Consider the following 21,832-nt stretch of genomic DNA (forward strand, 5'->3'; position numbering starts at 1 on the left):
GAGAGCTTGTGTCCATCTCCTTCACTTCTCCCCCTGAAGAACAAGAATAAAGACCAAGAACTTTTGCTTATCCTAACTCTGGCTAATTCTAAGGCATCCAGGGTACTAACCCAGACTTCATAGAAAAACATCAAGTTTTATGTTAGGAATTGATAGTTTGGGCCTAAGAGGAAGAGCAAATAACAAATTTGCAGAGATCTGTAATTTAAGTTGCTCAAATAAATATTCTATCCAAGAAATGGAAAATAAAATTGTTTTGTTTATTGTATTCTTAAAATAACTGTAAATAATAACTATACAAAACATATAAAATATTTTCTCTTATTAAAGTTCAGAAAATTAGTATAAATATGCATATAAATTTAAAAGTATACAGCTAAACATCCCTAAATCTGTAGGGATTAAAGGAAGTCAACAAAATAAAATAATCTTAAATTGAACAAATTTTTGAGCCAAGTTTGAAACTTAGTACTTAAGTGAGACAGAAGAATGTCAAACAACCTCCCATAATTTAACAATATATTCAAACAGAATTAATCTGTTATTTCTTGCTCGTCTTCTCTAATACCCATTCAATCACCTGTAAAAAAGAAAATTTAGATTATTCTGGTTAATGTGTCAATACAAAACAGAAAGAGTTAGAAAACCTAAATGTCTGAGAAAACTATTACATTTTACTTTATGAACTACATTTCAAAAAAAGTATAATGGACATTTTATAAGAAAGAATGTAGATCTGACTTGATCTTAGAAATACAATAATATTTTTTTATTTACTGAAGGACCCTTGTTATACTTTTACTGTAGAGCATGGTACTATCTACTGTCCCACCTTCATAAAATTTAATTTAATTAAATTAAAATTAATTTAATTTAATTTAAATTATCTGTTTTGCATTTTATAATGTTCCCTACTTCTTCTTTGGCCATAAATTCCTCCCTTTTGTGCAGATCTGGCAAGTAGAATATCCTTTATTCTCCTAATCTACTTGTAGTAGACAAGATCTACTTGTCTTATGTCTAAGTTATGAACCCATTTCAACCTTATCTTGGTATACGGTATTAAATGTTAGTTAATGCCTAGTTTCTGCCACACTATTAACTGTCTAAATGTCCCCCTTTCATAGAAAACATATTTCAGAGAGCTCATTTCAAAAGAAGCAAAGCCAGAATATCAGAAATGATTGAAAACAGAACTTGTATTCTTTTTAACTTGGAATTAATACATCTTTAAATAAATAGCCCCATTAACTGTAGCAACCTCTTAATTACTGTCTTGGACAAATGACTTAGGATATAAGTCATAGTCTTCACAAAGGACCAGCTCTAATAAAATCATATATAACTCTCCAAAATTCATTCAAAAGATACTGATTGAATCTCTAGTGCATACATGACACTGGAGTAAAAACTTCAGGAAATTTCTGGACCAGCTAAACACAGTGGTGACAAAGTAAGGCTTATAGGTGAGCATTTTTCTAAAGGGGGAATGGGTGGGGGAGGGGGGCAGAACTTTTCTTAAAATAACTGCACTCTTCTCAGACTGCCCCTTTTTAAATGAATTTTCCTTTAATGAAGCTGCCTGGTTCTACTCTCTGTTTGCTAACTCTGTTATGTTTTTGCACTCTTTCTTTTTTCCTTGAACTGAAACTTGGAACACCAAACCTTCCTAAAACCAGTCAATCAACTATGAAAGATCACTGGCTCTAAATAGGCAACCTACCTGTTTAGCATTGCTATTTGCTGTTTTCTTCATTTCTTCAAACAGACCTCTTGAAGTTTTCAGATCCTAAATGTAATATAACATAAATAATGCTCATGTGAGGTTATGCAGATTATTATATCTTCTTTGAATGGTAATTAATGAAGGGGGAAATTAAAAAAATAAAACAACACTGTTCAGTCTCATCAACTTATAAACTAGAGTATCTGTTATACTTGTGAAGACCATACTAATCAGTTTCTATTTTTTAGCATGATTTATGGATAGGCATTTAAAGTGAAAGATTACTTTCATCCACTCCATTTTATCGCTTACAATGCACTTGAGATTTGAATCCAAATCTTTCCTACTTTTTCCTACTTTAGAGTCTCACATTCTTTCCTCAATTATAATGCTGCCTATTAATTACAGTTTGAATAAAGCAGACTATGGCAACTATAAAACACTAAGGTCATCACACTTTTAGAACTGGTAGGGTACTCTTAAAGTAATGCTTATGCACAGGCTTTTGGTCAACTTACATTCCCATGGATATTTTTTTTTTTTACAAATTGCTGTTTAGTCACTTCTCTTCTAACTCATGCAGTTGACTGTTTGAAACTAAGAAAAAGCTGTATTTATCTCTAATACATTTAATCTTACAAGATTGGTCAAATTATGACCAAATCAATTTCACCATGTTTCTGAATGAGGACTGATGTGCTTCCCTACTTTCCAACTATCTTAACCTCCTAAACTTTTGCTGCACATCAATCCTCCCCATGCTTGTTTTCGCCATTAGAATATAAATTTTATTGAAGGGCAAGCAAGGATGATCTTTGCTTTTTTGTTTGTATCCTCAGAATTTAGCACATATCCTGCTATGTCATAATCATTTTTTATTGATTCATTCATTCATCATTTAGGATTCAAATTTGATACCCAATATATTGACTGTATTGTCTTGTCATTTACTAATCTAAATACATTATATCCAGTAGAGTTTAAAAAAGAAAGACTGAATGTGTATAACAGCTTTCAGAAAGGGTTGGTAATTTTGTGAGCTCTTTGAGAGCAAGGATTGTCTTCTTTGTTTATATCCCTGGCTCTTAAACTATTTGGCATACCAGAGGTAATCAATAAATGTCACTGACAGCCTGAATAGAAAAGATTGGAAAGAGAATACAGAGAAGAAAAGAAAATGCATCTTGATTTAATTCTTGCTATTCCTAAGTCTCGCTGTCAAGGTTCTGAAAATTGGCTATAATTTTGCTGTTTAAAAAAAAATATTATTAAAACCATATACAAATCTAAGAATTAGAGCCAAAACTCTGATCATAGAGGAAGACATCTTACCTTTAGATAGAATTTAGATATCTCAAAGAGACGCTGACTACAGGCTAAAAAACAGTCATGGTCCTCAGAAATGCTGTGTTTCTTTAGAGTTTTAGTAACCACTTCTTTCAGCATCTTGAAGAAAATACAATGCATGACAAAATTTCTGAAAAATGCATAAGCAAAACTTTTGCAAGTTGATAATTTTATATAATTATTTTTGTTGTTTAGTCATTTCAATCATGTTCAATTCTTTGGGACCCTCTCTTTCTACTCCCTGGGGGGTTTTCTTGGCAAAGATATTGAAGTGCTTTACCATTTCCTTCTCCAGCTTATTTTATAGATGAGGAAACTGAGGCAACGAGGGTTAACTGACTTGTCTAAGGTCACACAGCTAGTGTCTTAGGTCAAATCCAAAATCTGGAAGATAAGTTTTCCTGATTCCAGGTCTGACACTGTACTATGCAGAAGCCACTTTTTATTATTTTTTATTTCATTATTCAATATCTGGGTGTATCTGTATACATACAGATATAGCTATATCTATAGCCATATCTACAAATATATAACATCTACTTAAATACTTATGTTTATAATATGTGTGTATGCAATATATATATATTCAGTTCTGAAAAAAAGTTATATATGAAATAGGTAAGTGAATACATATGTTAATTATATTAGCAGGACATGATAACTATTAATTCAGAACTAATATCTGTGCCTTGAATTTCTGTATTACCTCCATAAAATTCTACATTTTTGCTTTTGTATTATTTTAAGAACAGAATATAATTTTCCCAATAATTGTTATGACCAAGTAAAAGAAATCTTTACCCGAGTATGTTTCTGTGATCTTGATTCCTTAGCTTGCCTTTTTGGATCTGATTCTTGTACATTTCTCTGACCTGCCTTTGAAGTTACTTTTCGAACTTCAGAGTTAGCTGCCTGAATAGATGGACAAGTTGCAGATAAAGATCGATGTGGGTTAGATCTTGTAGTTTTCACTGCATGATGAAGTCCACTATTACCACTTGCTTGAGAAAGAAGTGAATCAGAGCTTTCAGATTTTGTTAATCTACTGGGGGGAAAACAAAAACAAAAACAAGTTAAGTAAATATGTATTTGTTATGACATCCATTTTCTATATAAACATGTCTTCTGGTATTTAGGAGTTCAAAAACAAGAAAACAGGAAAATAATGTCTATAATAAATAATAATTTCACAAGTAATCAATACAGCACAATTAGTTTGGTTACTTGGTTTTTTAAAAAGAATAGTGTTTAGAGACAATATTCTAAGCTGATATTTCTAACATATTAGACAAGCAACAGCAAAGACTTCTTTCCCACCTACATAGGAATTGAGTTTTATTATATCCTGGTACTATAAGCTTGTTTAGCTTTAAAAAAAAAAAAAAAAAAAAAAAAACCCTTCATATAGAAGGATGGAATCTAAAAAATCATCTTGGTTCTGCTCTTTCCCACAGCATTAATTTCTTCTATGATTGGTAACTATCATTAATGGGAAACTCACTACACTCATGAGGCAGCCCCTTCTATTTTTCAAATAGAGCTTTTAGAATGGTCTTTCTTACACTGGATCTAAAGCTACTAGTTAAAATTCCTCTACTCATTTCACTTTGGTGTATGTAATTAGAAAATAATTATTCTTAAGATATTAGAAAAGAAAGTGTTTTGTATAGGTAGTAGTATTCAAAAGGAACATGACATACCTTATAAAAAATTGTTGCTCAGGTAAGTAGAACTATTACAATATTAATGTAAGTTAAGTGTAATTATGTAATTCTTATTGCTCCTTAATCTTCCTAATATTCTCATAAATTGCTTTGGAATGAATTAAAATCCCCACCTTTGCAAGAGCCCATAAGTATTTTTACCAAATTTAATAACAAACTGTTATTGTGCTAGAAGTTATCTGCATTGGGGGGAAGTATTTCTTAAAATCATCTTCTCATAACTAATTTGGGTCTCAATTTTTCTAGCAAAAGCAGACCTGATAGACATTTAAAATTTTTTTCCAGCTTATCTCCAAAAGTTTAAACATTTGCCATTTATTTATTACCATTTATACAACTAAATCTACTTTTAAGTTTAAAAAGTGTACAAGGACTTCATTAAGACTTCCCATGAAAAAGTTTTATCTACTTGCTACAGTTGGTTATTATCCTTTGTTCTTGAAGAGGACCAATAGTGACATCACTGTGTTGAAGTCAAGGTATGATTGTGGTTGATCAGAAAACATGAGGTTGGAAAATTCTACTAAAGGTCAGACACAAATAATTCATATGACCATTTGGAATGGAAATGTCTCTAAATTTGCATGGCTCACATTTCGTTTGAACTCCTGAAATTCTACTTTGCTCACAGCAAAGCACCTTCTTTAGTAGGATATGCCATGCTGGGAAGTCTTTTGTCATTGTCTCCCATGTCACACAATTGATTACCAAATTCTTCATAGAGACTTTCAGAGTATCCTTTTATCACTTTTTTTTGACCATCATATGAGTGCTTACATGGTGTGAGTTCTCCATAAAATAATCTTTTAGGCAAATATACAATTGGAACTTGAACAACATGGCCAGCCCATCAGACTTGTGCTCCCTGCAGTAGAGTTTGAATGCTTGGCAGTTTAATTTGAGAAAGGGCCTCAGTTGTCTAGTATCTTATCCTGCCAGGAGATCTTCAGAATCTTCCTAAGACAATTCAGATGGAAGTGATTCAATTTCCTGGCATGGTGCTGCTTTATTGTTCAGGTATCACAGGCATACAACAATGACGGCAGCATAATGGCTCTCTACACCTTCAGTTTGGTGAACAGTCTAATATCTCTCTTCTCCCACACTTTCCTTGGAGCTTTCCACACACTGAGCTAACTCTGGGAATGAACCAACCTCATTATTTGTGTTTATCCCAGTAATTATACTGCCAAGATAAGTTAACTTACCACAGCATTCAGAACTTTTCTATTTGCTTTAACTTGTGGTTCCACATATGGATGGTGTGGTATTGGTTGTTGGAATACCTGTATTTTCTTAGTGTTAATTGTCAGTCCAAAATAAGCACAAGTGCCAGAAAATCAATGCATATTTTGTTATATTTCAATTGTAGAGGTTATACTGAGTGTTCAATCATCTGTGAACAAAAAATCATAAACCCACTTTTCCTCCATTTAGTGCAATATGGTTTTTTGAAGATTAACTATATGGAACTGACTTATATGACTATATGGAATTAATTTCATTTTGTTATTTTAAATTATTCAACAAAATGAATTTTTGTGGGCTGCAAAAGTCTAAAAAGTAAAAGATAAAAATTTAACAGAATTTACATTACATGTCATCAACCTGGATTTTATGATTTTTAAACTTTAAAATTATATGACAAGGCATATAGTAATTTGATTTTGTGATTTTTTTATCAATCTAGCAAGTTATATAAGTTTCTCATATAAAATAAAACATTGTATTATGTCTTTTTGAAACACTTTTTTGGTTTATCTTGAAATCTATGCATACCTATTATTAGGAATAAAAAATGATATTGCTACAACAAAGGGATTAAAGAAATTAGCATCTACCTAGAAAGCATCTTTTAAAAATACAGAGAGATGAAAAAGTTTCATTTGCACTAGAGAGAAACTTTCTGCCAGTGCTTTTTTTTTTTTTTTTTTTTTTTTTTTTAAATTCCTCCTTATTACCTCTTTGTGGGATAAAAGCAATCTGTATCTTTTGATCTCCGCTTCAGTCTGGATACTTCAGTTCTTAGTTCACTCTGCAAAGCTTCTCCATCTGGGACACTCCCAGGCTCTGACAAAACTGCAGGGGATGGAAGAGGGCTCAAGACACAGGGTACAGGGAAACACTCTTTTGTACATGTAGTCTGAGTTTCATAACGAATGAGACGAGACTGAAGTTCAGAAAATCCTCCATCTCTTTCTAAGGCTTTTCGGTCATCCAGACAATATCTAAAAGTGAAGAAAAAGATGCTGAAACTAAAGTTTCTTTGAGTAGATATAGAGGAGGGTTTCTTATCACTTTTCCAAATCAGAAAACAAAGAACAAATAAGACAAGTCTCAAAACAGATTTATTTCCCCAAGAATCAGTGCTCAGAATAAGCTTATTAATAATATTTTGAGTAAACAGTATTGAACAATGAACAATACTCAGTGAATTAATTCTGGAATTAAACTATCCTGGTAGTAAAACATTAAATTAATTCAACTGGAATTAAGTCCCTACTAGGCATAATAAAGGCACTCTCTAAATACTAGGGATACAAAGAAAGATAAAGAGGGACCTCAGTCTGAGTAATGAGAAGGACAACATGGGAATCACTATCTACAAGCCAGATATATACAGGATAAATCAGTAGTAGTCTCAGAGGGAAGATATCAGATTGAAGGACAGGTGGGAACAGTAAGGTTTCAGTTAAGACTTGAAGGAAGCTAGAAAAACTACAAGGGATATTTCAGGGATACAGAAAATCCAGTGAAAATGATCAATGAAAGGAGATCAAAGCTTAACAAAAATGGCAGTTTCACTGGTTCACAGAACAAATAGAGAAGAATAAGAAGTAAGAAGATAGAAAGGTAGGAAATGTTTAAATTGCAAAGGACTTTCAAAGTCAAAGAGAGGAATTTATATTTCACATTACCAAATAGGGAAGTAAATGGGAGGTGGTCAAACCAGTACTTTAGAAAAATCAATCTGACAGCTGAGTGGAAGACAGAGTAGAGAGAGGAAGGACTTGAGGGACAGAAACCAACCAACAGTCTAGAGGTAAAACTGTAGGAAGACTATGATGTATTAAGCCAAGAGAAAGGCAGCAAGCAAATTATACTGTAGAAAAATGAAAGGTGATATATTTTAGGGGGAAGTAAAAAAACATTTTTTTTTTTTTTTTTGGCAAGGCAATTAGGATTAAGTGATTTGCCCAGGGCCAGACATTATTAAGTGTTAGGCCTCTGAGGCTGGATTTGAACTCAGGTCCTTCTGATTCTATGGCTAGTGCTCTATCAGCTGCACTACATAGCTGTCTTTTAAATTATATTTTCATGAACAAGGAAACTAGGCTATTTAGCTTTTTCTGTATTCCTAGCACCTAACACACACTTTAAAAATGCCAACCTATTAATTACTGACCCATCAAGGGAGTTTATTATAGACTATATTATAAACTTGTTCATATAAGTAATTATAGATTTGTTTTCACAAATCATTGGCCCAATGGGCTGCAGAATTGAAATGACTAAATAATTTGAAGTGTCAGGCAGAACACTAGAAACAAAGCATCCTAACAATTAAAAAAAAATCATGGTCATAAATATCTGTACTATCTGTACAAGGTGGATATTGTAGAGGTAGAAAAGATACAGAAAGAAAGTAAAATGATCAAAGTGAAGTTCCTATATTAAAATGACTAAAAAAATCTTCAAAATCACAAAATAAGGTTTACAAATTTTGGGAAAATAGCAGAATAAGTGCTTTCCTAAGAATAGTTCTCCTGACCTTAAGAAAAATACAATTAAAAAGAGCAAAACTTCAGAGGGCTCACCCTTTCTTATTAAGAGTAAGGGAACTTTCTACAAGATAATTCTTAGTAATGAAGGGAATAGAGGTGGGGAGAGAAGAACCTGATGATGCAGTCCTCTGCTGCCATAGAAAACTAATTTTCCTGGGAATATAAGATATAAGTAAGGGAATAAAAGGAAACAACACTTCTTGGAAAGTAGAACTGCAAATTAATATCAGTGGGTAGGACCCCCTTTCCCCATCACAAGGGGTAGGAAGATTAAAGTATCATTCTCTTATCTGAGCTAGGAAAGAGAACAATCAAACTAAAAGATAAGAATTAACAGTAGAGATAAAGGGACAAAGAAAGACTAAGAAGGAAAGTTAAATTCAAGAATAAGGACACACACACATACACACACACACACACAAACATAAATGTGTGTGTGTATATATATATATATGTGCACACACACACATATATATATATTTTCACTTTTAAGTTATTACTCTCATTTGACTTGATTCTATTAACTATAATCTTGTTTACTATCCATCCATCTATCTACCATTTATTCACTCACCTATCTACCTACATCAGGAATTCTTAATCATTTTTTTGTCAATTTGGTGAAGCCTATGGATTCCCTTTCAGAATAATGCTTCAAAGGCAATAAAGATATATAGGATTATAATGGCAACTATACTGAAAAAGTTAATAAATATTTTTAAAAGTCAAGTTGATAAACACTAGATTAACAATCCTTGATTTAACCATATTAGGAAGTAGTAGGAAAAAAAGTTAACTACTAAATTGTATATGAATAGATTACATTTCTCAAAAAAAAAAAATAGAGAAATCAATTTGAAATGAAACTCAAAATTTTATGTAAGAAATGTGTTTAAAACATATAGACACTGAATAAAAAAATAAAGGGATAAAACGAATTATGCTTTCTATATTTCTAGATGATCACCTATAAACAACAGGAATTTAAAAAAAAAAAACACACAAAAAAAAACTCTCCAGAATACCATTAAGTTAGGAAAAAATTCTAAGATTTATGTATTTCAGGTGGTAAAACAGCCAGGTCTATGTAAATGAGAAACAAAAGTAGAAGGAACAGAAATAAGAATAGTCAATGTTTAAAGAGCTGCAGAGAGGGAGATAGTCATACTAATTCATTGTTGATGTGAATTGGTACAATTATTCTGTAAAGTAATTTGGACTTAAGCAGTTAAAGTGACTAAATCTTCATACTCTTTAACCCAAAGATTCCACTGCTAGACCAAATGAGATCAAAATAAATTCTCCATATATACTAAAAATAAACGTTTAGAGTAGCATTTTTTGTAGCAGCAAAGGACTGAAAAGAAAGTATATGTTAAAGTGATGTAAAGAGATGGTATAGTTGAGGATGAATCTAAGATTGAAAATCTAAGCAACCTGGAGGATGGCATTCCTTAGAATCAGGGACTTAAGAAGTAGGGAGATAATGAATTAGAAGAAGATAATGAATTCTATTGTAAAGGTACCAAGTTTAAGATGCCTATGAGATATCCTCCTGGAGCTATATAATAAGCAGTAGATAATATGAAATTGGAATTGAGAAGAGAAAAGGAGATTGGACGTATATGTTTATGAAAGCTGTCCAGGAGATTGTAATTAATCTTTCTAAAGCTGAGATCAATGAGAATACAGTGAGAAAAAAGGAGCAACATAGAGCTCTAGCATATAGCTATGCATAGGAAAGATACATAGACAATGATAAAGCAAAGAAAACCAAGGTCAAACAAGATGATAGAAAACCAAGAGAAAGCAACGTCATGAAAACCTGAGGATAGCTAAGGAAAGATGGTAACTGACAGAGGCAAAAATTAAGGAAAGGTAAAGAAATAAAGACTGAAAAAAGATTATTAAATAAGACATCAAAAAGATGTTATATCAGAAGTAGTACATAATCCAAGCAAAGCTTTGAAGGAAGTTAAAATTTAAAGAGGTGGTTAAAAATGAAGGCTCATTCCAAGCATTCAGGATAGTGTGTGCAAATGCATAGAGGCATACTAGATTCAGGAAATATAAAGCTGATCAATTTGGCTAGAGCATAGTCCCTAAAGAGGGAATAATTTAGAGTAAGTCTAGAAAAGTACACTAGAGACAGACTGTAAGGAATCAAAGTCAAACTGAAGAGTTTACATTTTCCCTCAGGGGCAATAAAACGTCAATAAAGATTCTTAAACAGGGGAGTGACATGAGGAAGTGGCTTTAGGAAAACAATTTTGGCAGCTAAGTAGATAATGGATTAAAAAGAAGACAGACTGGAAGCAGGGAGACCAATTAGGAGTTTACTGTAATAGTCTAAGTGAAAGGTGATGGTTAGAACCTAAATGAACATGGTGACAATGTAAGGAGATGAATGAAAGAGACAGACTGGCAAGAACAGACAGAACTTGATAAATACTTGGGGGTAGCAAAGGTGGAGAGTGAAAAAAATCAATAACTCAGGTTACAAAACCATGAAAGAGGGAAAGGATGATCACCTGAAATGATAAAATTTTTGATTACAGTAATTCATTAGATGATTTACTAAGACACAGTGGGACTGCAACTTTTTTTTTGTCAGAGCTTTTATTCAACATCAATGATCTCACTGATCCTCAAAGTCCTGAAGTAAGCTAAGGGACTACTCACTATAAACTGCTCTAGCTACTCCCTACAAATTTCAGAATAAGATAATTTGGATATCGCTATAAAAAACAAATAAACAAAACCAATTTTATTACCACTGCTATAAAAATCAAAATCAAAGTAATGAAATATTAGTTTATATATATATATATATATATATATATATATATATATATATATATATATATATATATATATATACACACATACATACACATACACTTATGAAGTATCAAGTTCTAGAAAAAAGTTAAACTAGAGAATTTCAGTAAGTCATTTGCATACATAATTAACTTTTCTCATTTCAATTTCCTTTCCAAATTGAGAATTTATGAGAAATGGAATACAGTGAACACCCAAACCAAAGCAAGTAAATGCTAATGAATTTTAATCTGATTATCCAATCAATATTACTTAAGAACAATATTTATTTTGCCTGTTAACAATAGAATCTAGCTTCAGGAATGGAATGTTAAAGTGTCTAAATCTTAATACTCTTTAACCCAAAGATTCCACTGCTAGACCAAAGGAGATCAAAATAAATTCTCCATATATACTAAAATATTTAGAGTAGCACTTTTCTAATTCCTAAATTATTTCACAATTATTCTCTCACCATTATTATCACTCAAGATAAGCATTTCTCTTAAATCTAGAGGCACATCATCTCAGGAAAAAAAAGTTCTTTTCATTTAAAGTACCTTTTTAATTACTGTTTAAATGATTAATGATTCTTCAATTCAGTTACAAGTTTAGTAGACAAGATACACATTGTAACATTCATGGGACTCAGTTAACTTTGAATTCATTATTTAGTTTCTCTCTTTTTAAGATTTTTATTTTTTGGTTCTGCATCTGAATTAATATCCACATATTAAAGTCATTCAACTAAGAGAGTAAAACTCAATAATATTGAAGAAACAAATGAAGAAAAAGTTTGTAATTCACATACTATTTTTAAAATTGTTTTCAAAACTTACTCAATTCCATGATAGTGACACACAGAAGCTTTTTCAAAAGGTAAGACTTGTACTTTTCCAGGTGTAAGCTCTGGTGTCAGAAGAAAAGTATTTTCACTGAAAAATACAAAAAGAATCATTTGATACTTAATATATGAAGCTAAATAAAAAAAAAATAAAAATATTAAATATCAAAAGAAATTTTATTTCTACTTCTGTAACTGATAGCACTTGGAATATAAACCCCATGAAATATGAGAGAAAAAGATAAGACCCATATTCTGTAATCTATTTTCTTTTCCCCACAATTCTGTCTCTTTAATAAGGGAAAGGGGAAAAATGAATAGTTAATGCAATTCAATTCAATAAACATTTAAGTGTGTATTGTAGGAGATACGACACAAACACAATACAAAAGAATAAATGAGAAGTATGGTGATTTGTTAAAAAAAAAAAACATGCCTAGGTGAAGGGACAGGTCAATTCTCCAAGAGTCTCCACAGCTGTGAATCATAACATTTGAAGGAGTTGCAAAGCAGCCTTTGCTAAAGCAGATGTTCCTTGTGGATTGGGAATGAAATAAATTGGAGGAAAGAGGGGAGAGTCCAGATAATGCCACTGCCTCTCAGTGGAGAGGTCAGAGAACAGCAACTGCCTCTCAGTCTCTTTGTATCATCATCATTCTCTCACAGGAAAATATCCATTCTACAGGTCTAAGTTAGACTTCCAGCAACCACTGGCAGATGGCTCCCATATCACAACAGTGGTTGTTATCCTTTGTTCTTGAAGAGGATCAAAATGACATCACCATATTAGAGTCAAGTTACAGTGTGTCTCTGAGCTTGGAATGTTCTACCACAGGCTGGGCAAAAATAATGACCATGTGAACATTTGGGTGTATTCTCTAATTGAGCTACTTCAATCCTGCTTTGTTCACCAAGTACAGTAACTTTTATAAGGGCATACCATGCTGAGTGGTCCTATGCCAATGTCTCCCATGTCACACAATCAATTCCCAAGTTTTTCAGATAAAGGATAATTATAATACAAATACACAAATATGACACAATACACAATTATAATACAAAATAATGAATGAAAAGTATGCAAAAGAGATATACATTTAGTCCATGTAAGGTATAAAAGGCAAATGATCTAAGGTTAGGAATAGAGTCAAATAAAGAAAAACTTCATGGAAAAGGTGGCATTTGAGCTGAGTTTTTAAAAATGGACACATCCTCTCACCTCCTCCCTTAAGTAATTCAAACAAAATATGTTAAACATATGCAATTGTTCAACAATATATTCAACATTTATCATGCTGCACAAGAAAAATCAGATCAAAAAATGAAAAAAAAAAAAAAAAAAAAAAAAGAGAGAGAGAGAGAGAGAGAGAGAGAGAAACCAAACAAACAACAAGTGAAACAACTATGTTGTGATCAACATTCAGTCCCCCAGTCCTCTCTCTGAATTTAGATGGCTCTCCCCACCCAAGTCTACTGGAATTGGCCTGAATCACCTCATTGTTGAAAAGAGCCATGTCATCAGAATTGATCATCACATAATCTCATTGTTACCATGTACAATCTTCTCTAGGTTCTACTCACTTCATTTACCATCAGTCCATATAAGTCTCTCCAGGCCTCTCTAAAATAATCCTTTTGATTGTTTCTTATAGAACAATAATATTCCATAACATTCACATGCCATAACTTATTCAGTCACTTCCTAACTGATAAGCTTCCACTCAGTTTCCAGTTCCTTGCCACTACAAAAAGAGCTGCCATAAACATTTTTGCAAATGTGGGTCCTAGAAAAGTTGTTTTTAAGAACACATAATAACATAAATGAATGGCCAACATAAAATTGACAAGCTTTTCTGCTTTAAGCAATTCATTAAGGACAACTCACAATTCAAACACTAATGGTAAGTGAAATGGAGCTGTGTAAATGTACACTTTACAGTGATTACTGAGGAAGATTCTTTCTTTGATAGGAATAATGTTAACCTGTAAGCAGAGGCCCCCAGATAGAAGTGAGGCATATTTCTCACTGTTGAGGACCTATGTAGTTGTTTCAAGGGAACAGCTCTGAAAAAGCTTCAAATATCATAAATAAAAGTACATGTATTAAGATTATTATTAAGATTAAGATTATTATTAATTTGTTTATGAAATTCCTTTTCACTGGACAAAAATAAACTTCAACCCGGCCACTATTTGAATTCATAAAAACAATAAATTAATAGGTTCCAAACAAATGAAATTTTCCTACATTTTTCAGTATCTATAAATTTTTGTTTTATAAGTTTGCAATTCTCAAGAACTCATGTTTTTTCTGATTTTCTAAACATAATTTTACATACTCAAATTAAAAGCATCCGTGCTAGTCCACTACCAACAAAAGATTCGCTAAAAGATGATAATAGAATTTGATATTTATAAATAAAATATGCAAAATTCAGAGTTATATCATTTGGTTATCTCATTTGGTTCTCACAGGAACCGAGCAAGGTTACAATTGCTACAAGTATACTTGACCCCATTTTACAAGTTAGGAAACTGAGCTTCCGAGAAGTTATATGATTTACCCTTGGTTGTATTGCTAATGTAAGAGGTGAACTTTGGACTCTGGTTGCTGTTGACTTTGAGTCCTAGAAAATATCCCTCTGCAAGTCCTGCCCACTTTTTTTTTTTTATTATTATAAAAATTTTTTGACAGTATATATACATGCGTAATTTTTTTTTATAACATTATCCCTTGTAATCATCTTTCCAAATTATCCCCTCCCTCCTTCTTCTCCCTCCCCTAGATGACAGGCAATCCCATAAATTTTACATGTGTTACAGTATAACCTAGATACAATATATGTGTGTAAATCCAATTTTCTTGTTGCACGTTAAGTATTGGATTCCGAAGGTATAAGTAACCTGGGTAGATAGACATTAGTGCTAACAATTTACATTCACTTCCCAGTGTTCATTCTCTGGGTGTAGTTGTTTCTGTCCATCACTGATCAACTGGAAGTGAGTTGGATCTTCTTTATGTTGAAGATATCCACTTCCATCAGAATATATCTTCATACAGCATTGAAGTGTACAGCGATCTTCTGGTTCTATTCATTTCACTCAGCATCAGTTGAAGTAAGTCTTTCCAAACCTCTCTGTATTCGTCCTGCTGGTCATTTCTTACAGAGCAGTAATATTCCATAACCTTCATATACCATAATTTATCCAACCATTCTCCAATTGATGGATATCCATTCATCTTCCAGTTTCTAGCCACTACGAAAAGAGCTGCCACAAACATTTTCTGCCCACTTTCTTCCAATTATGACTTCCTTCTCGATGGAGCCTCCATTTTGTAGAAGAGCTGAAGCTCAACTGCCTTCAATCTTCTCTGCCCAGTTCTTGACTTCTTCTGGATGTCAAAACCATATTCTCAACTTAAGTGCCATCAACTCTCCCCTTTTTTGTGTTGTCTTCTCCCATTCTAAGGCATACAGGTATGTAGTACCAATAGTCAGGAAGAACTGAATTCAAACCTAGCCCCAGATACACACTAGATGTTTGAATGTAAAGCAAGTTACTTAAACTCTTATCTATCTCACTTCCCCCAAAATGGGGATTAGAACAGCATCAATCTCTTAGGGATTAGCATCTGTGCTCTGGCCTACAATACAGCAGGTTCTTAATCCTTTCTCCTCCTTCCCTCATTTCATCATTCTATATTACCTTATAAAATATTCTATAGGAACTTGAAAGGCAAACTATACATGACACATTGCACTAGGTACAAAGAGAAAGAGAACTATAAGGTTGAAGTAAGGAAATGGATTAACAGAGAAAAGCTCGTAAAAAATTCACCTTAATCCCTATTCATGTTCACATTATTGCTCAAACTTTGTGAAAGCAAAATACTTTTGACCTTCAATGAGTATCACATATATAAAAATTTCAATTCTAGAGCCATTCTTCTTACCATTATTATCTATGTCAATCAAAACAACAATATCGGTATAGATTGTTAATTAGATTAAGACTCATTTGTTCTGAATAATTAGAAGGTAATATCAGGAAGAGAATATGCAGAACTTACTTGAGCAGTCTAAAGATAATATTCAAGACCCTAAAGTTCTCATATCCACCCACTTAAAAATATTTTGTAGTTTTGTTTATAACTATTAGTAAATCCCTTCTCAAATTCACCTTCTTAATTCATGATTTATAATACTACAGTTCAAATAATACCTATCAAGAGGATTAAAATATACTACAATATTAATTGTCTTCTGGAAGGTTTTCTAAACCAGAGCTTCTTAAACTTTTGCCACTCATAACTCCTTTTTGCCCGAAAAATTCTTACATAATCTTGGGTTGTATATGTATACAAATCAAACATTTACTGACAATAATTAAGAAATTTATTTTAAAACAATTCTTTGGTACACATATAATTTTACCATTTATTAAATACAAAAGCAAATTTACATACCAATGAGATGAATATTCTTGTTATATTTACATAAAGAATGATTTGTTGGCAGAATATGTGATTTTTTTAGCCAAATTTTTCATGATTCCCCTCACATTTAGTTATGCAATCCTGTATGGGGTCATGATTCACTGTTTAAGAAGCTTTGTTCTAAATGATGTATCTGCAAAAACAACAAACCAACAAACCAAAAAACAAAACAAAAAAAAAAAACATCAAAACAAACTACTATGTTAAGGGAATATTTCACTTTCTTTTGTTGTCATTCAGTAGTTCAGTCATGTCTGACTCAACAAGTCCATGGAGTTTTCTTGGCAAAGACACTGGAGTGGTTTGTCATTTCTTTTTCTGATGTGATCCTTTTTTACACATATAAAACTAAGGCATTAAGGGGTTAAATGATTTATCCAGGGTCATACATAAGTGTCTGAGGCCAGATTTGCTTTCATGTCTTTTTGATTCCAAATCTGGTTCTCTACCCACTGCATTCCTACTTCCCTTGTACACAGTTAATTGTCATATAATTTAGTCAAGACAATAAAAATATTAGTATTCATTAAGTATTAGTTTTGTAGAAATATGCTAGTCCTATTCCAATAAAGTAGAAGGGAATGTAAGCTTTAGTCCAAGAACTGACAGATTCTTACCAACAATTGTAGAAATCAAAAAGGTTTTCAGTAAAGATCAAGCAATGATTCCTATCCAGATCAAGTCTGATCCCTATCCAGTTTAATAAATTGTTCATTACCACAATTTAGACCAGCGGATAACTTTTTTGGCCACAGAAAATCATGAAGATCATTTACTAAAGCATAAAAGATTTTAAAATATGTATCATGGAGGTATACTTTAGTATATCATCCTAATGCACTAGAACATTAAAGAACTTTGTAGAAAACACTTTTTGTTAAAATAATGTCTAAAACATAAAGGTAAAGAACTTCTTGGGGAAAATCTACAGTATGATGGGTTTCTTCACTTGACTGATATGACTGGCCATGCTAACCATTTTTTCTCCAATAAGCTCCACTGTGATATAATACATATTTATATATGTGTGTGTGTATAATATAAGCTCTAGCATCACATAAATTCCTCTGCTTAAGCCTTTAAAAACTTTCAGAAATCCACTCTTTCCTGCCTTTACAGACTTATTACAAAAGACTCCCTTCCATATTCTCTACCATTCAGTAACACTGACCTTGTCATTCTTCATTTATGACAGTCTATTTCTCATCTCCATAATTCTGCATTAGCAAATCTTTCACTCTACTCCTAGAACACTTACTCTCTTTTACCTCCAAATTTTGAACAACTGGATTTCCTTTAAGATTGTGCTCAATTCCCAGTGAGATCAGGAGTGAAACAAGGTTGCCCACTATCAACATTACTATTCAATATAGTACTAGAAACGCTAGCCTCGGCAATAAGAGCCGAGAAAGAGATCCAAGGAATTAGAGTAGGAAATGAGGAAATCAAACTATCACTCTTTGCAGATGACATGATGGTATACTTAGAGAACCCCAAAGACTCTGCTAAAAAGCTATTAGAAATAATTCAGAATTTTAGCAAAGTGGCAGGATACAAAATAAATCCACATAAATCCTCAGCATTTTTATATATCACCAACAAAATGCCACAGCAAGAGATACAAAGAGAAATTCCATTCCAAACAAATGTTGAGAGTATAAAGTATTTGGGAATCCATCTACCAAAGAAAAGTCAGGAATTATATGAGAAAAATTACAAAACACTTGCCACAAAAATAAAGTCAGATTTAAATAATTGGAAAGACATTCAGTACTCTTGGATAGGCCGAGCGAATATAATAAAGATGACAATACTCCCCAAACTAATCTATTTATTTAGTGCTATACCAATCAGACTCCCAAGAAACTATTTTAATGACCTAGAAAAAATAACAACAAAATTCATATGGAAGAATAAAAGGTCGAGAATTGCAAGGGAACTAATGAAAAAAAACTCAGAGGAAGGTGGTCTAAGTGTACCTGACCTAAAGCTATATTATATAGCAGCAGTCACCAAAACCATTTGGTATTGGCTAAGAAATAGACCGGTAGATCAGTGGAACAGATTAGATACAAAGGACAAAAAAGGGTACATCTATAGCAATCTAATCTTTGACAAACCCCAAAATACCAACATTAGGGATAAAAATTCATTATTTGGAAAAAACTGTTGGGAAAACTGGAAATTAATATGGCAGAAATTAGATATGGATCCACACTTAACACCATATACCAAGATAAGATCAAAATGGGTCCATGATTTAGGCATAAAGAATGAGATAATAAATAGATTAGAGAAACAGAAAATAGTCTACCTCTCAGACCTGTGGAGGAGGAAGGAATTTATGACCAGAGAAGAACTAGAGATCATTATTGATCACAAAATAGAAGATTTTGATTACATCAAACTAAAAAGTTTCTGTACAAACAATATTAATGCAAATAAGATTAGAAGGGAAGTAACAAATTGGGAAAATATTTTTAAAATATTTTTAAAAATTTTAAAAGTAAAGGTTCTGACAAAGGTCTCATTTCCAAAGTATATAGAGAACTGACCCTAATATAAGAAACCAAACCAATTGATAAATGGTCAAAGGATATGAACAGACAATTCTCAGATGATTACATTGAAACTATATCCACTCATATGAAAGAGTGTTCCAAATCACTACTGATCAGAGAAATGTAAATTAAGACAATTCTGAGATACCACTACACACCTGTCAGATTGGCTAAGATGACAGGAACAAATAATGATGAATGTGGGAGGGGATGTGGGAAAACTGGGACACTGATACATCGTTGGTGGAGTTGTGAAAGAATCCAACCATTCTGGAGAGCAATTTGGAACTATGCCCAAAAAGTTATCAAACTGTGCATACCCTTTGACCCAGCAGTGCTACTACTGGACTTATATCCCAAAGAAATAATAAAGAGTGGAAAGAGACCTGTATGTGCCAAAATGTTTGTGGCAGCTCTTTTTGTTGTAGCTAGAAACTGGAAGATTAATGGATGTCCATCAGTTGGAGAATGGTTGGGTAAATTGTGGTATATGAAGGTTATGGAATATTATTGTTCTGTAAGAAATGACCAGCAGGATGAATACAGAGAGGCTTGGAGAGTCTTTCATGAACTGATGCGAGTGAAATGAGCAGAACCAGAAGATCACTATACACTTCAACAACAATACTGTATGAGGATATATTCTGAAGGAAGTGGAAATCTTCAACATAAAGAAGATCCAACTCACTTCCAGTTGATCAATGATGGACAGAAATAACTACACCCAGAGAAGGAATACTGGGAAGTGAATGTAAATTGTTAGCACTAATGTCTGTCTGCCCAGGTTACATGTACCTTCGGAATCTAATAATTAATGTGCAACAAGAAAATGGTATTTACACACATATATTGTATCTAGGTTATATTGTAACACATGTAAAATGTATGGGATTGCCTGTCATTGGAGGGAGGGAGTAGAGGGAGGGGGGGATAATTTGGAAAAATGAATACAAGGGATAATATTATAAAAATATATATATAATTAAAAAAAAAAATTTGTGCTCAAGTGCCAAGTTCTTCAGAAGATCTTTCCTGGTCCTCCTGGGCCCTATCCAAACCCCCAGTTACCTTGTATCTGCTCTGTAGTTTCTGTATACCTTGAAATGTGTATCTATACCTTTTAGAATGTAAGCTTGTTGCAAATAGGTATAACTGTTTCAGTTTGGTAGGCACTTGATAAATGTTTCCTGATTAAAATATAATATACATGAAACTGCTTAAGATTAAAAAAGGTTGTACTTAATGTTATCATCATTTGCAAGAAAAGGAAAATACCTTCATCTTGCTAAGTGTGGCTGGTAAAAAGTTATTTATCTTAAACACACTGGGAAGAGCTCAGGTGAATTATTTGCAACCTAGTTTTTCTAAGCTTTGATAATGAAGAATTAAAGAGGAAAAAAAATTCATTTTACTAACATAGAAACTCTGCTGCAGACTGTACAGAAAATGTTGGTAGCTTTATCTACCAGTAATTTTGAATATTGTAGATTTGCTTGCAAATACAGAAATATTCTGAAGCTCTTCATAAAGAAAATTTTTCCTTCTTTGAAAGATGAAGAAGGTAGAATAATAAGAACTGTTTATACTTATCACAGGTTTGTTTTTTTTTTTTTTTTTTTTAAATAGCTGTATTTTGACTGGCTCTTCAGATTTTAATCAAAACATGTTCTGATTTTAAAACCTGAAATGGATCCCATTTCTATTTTAAAGTACAATATCTGACAGTTTTCAAAAACAAAGACTGTAATGACATTATAAAACACTAGTCTGGGAACTGGAATACTTGGATTAATTCTTAGTTATATAAAATACCTACCCCATGTATTCGATCAAGATTACACATCATCTTTGTTTTCTAGAAATTGAAAAACTATTACATTTGGTTCTTAAGGTCAATAACTTTGATGAGTTTATACAAGCTCAACCACTCCAAGAATAGAGCAGAATCCAGAAGTAATAAAGAATCCTGTGAATACTGAAGTGCTCCCAAAAAACAATCTCAGGTTCTTGTACTCCATAAGAGAAGCCCTTACTCTATTATTCACAGTTTCACCCACACATTCACCACCAGATTTGAAACATTAATCTGGAATGGTGAAATAAGTAGAAACTGGCAAAATGACAGCAAAAGTGATAAATGATAGGAAAACAATAGAGACCACATAAGAATAATCATGTACATAGTAATAATGAATTATATTTCCATAGTACTTTTTATGTTATAAAAATGTTTTCTTCGCAAAAACTCTGTGAGAAAGAATGCAATTATTATCCCCATTTTACAGATGAGGAAACTGGAACACAGAGAGCCTTTTAAGATTCTTTCCAGGGGCAGCTAGATGGCGCAATAGAGCACCAGGCCTGAAGTCAGGAGAACCTGAGTTCAAATTTGATCTCAGATGCTTAACATGCCCTAGCTGTGTGACCCTGGGCAAGTCACTTAACCCCAACTGCCTTAGCAAAAAAAAAAAAAAAAAAAAATTATTGCCTTCCAAAGAGAAGAGCTAAATGTCCCAATATAGAGCCA

The 21,832-nt window shown here is 32.6% G+C and overlaps 1 protein-coding gene across 5 annotated transcripts in view; it reads right to left on the reverse strand.

Moving 5' to 3' along the window:
* Positions 1 to 241: 241 nt before the first annotated feature.
* Positions 242 to 21,832, reverse strand: part of MTBP (MDM2 binding protein) — a 72,950-nt gene continuing 51,359 nt past the window's right edge. For 2 of the 5 annotated variants that reach the window (XM_074266504.1, XM_074266492.1), the window contains 6 exons: positions 12,242 to 12,337; positions 6,759 to 7,025; positions 3,875 to 4,118; positions 3,059 to 3,172; positions 1,724 to 1,789; positions 242 to 580 (listed from right to left, as the gene is read on the reverse strand). In XM_074266504.1, coding sequence (XP_074122605.1) covers positions 542 to 580; positions 1,724 to 1,789; positions 3,059 to 3,172; positions 3,875 to 4,118; positions 6,759 to 7,025; positions 12,242 to 12,337 — 826 coding nt within the window. In that variant the 3' untranslated portion in view covers positions 242 to 541. Of the gene's footprint in view, positions 581 to 1,723; positions 1,790 to 3,058; positions 3,204 to 3,874; positions 4,119 to 6,758; positions 7,026 to 12,241; positions 12,338 to 21,832 lie in introns of those variants that run through there. The other 3 variants (XM_074266510.1, XM_074266483.1, XR_012481936.1) reach the window with 2 other exon arrangements.

This window comes from Sminthopsis crassicaudata, chromosome 1, assembly GCF_048593235.1.
Source record: "Sminthopsis crassicaudata isolate SCR6 chromosome 1, ASM4859323v1, whole genome shotgun sequence".
Taxonomy (NCBI): Eukaryota; Metazoa; Chordata; class Mammalia; order Dasyuromorphia; family Dasyuridae; genus Sminthopsis; species Sminthopsis crassicaudata.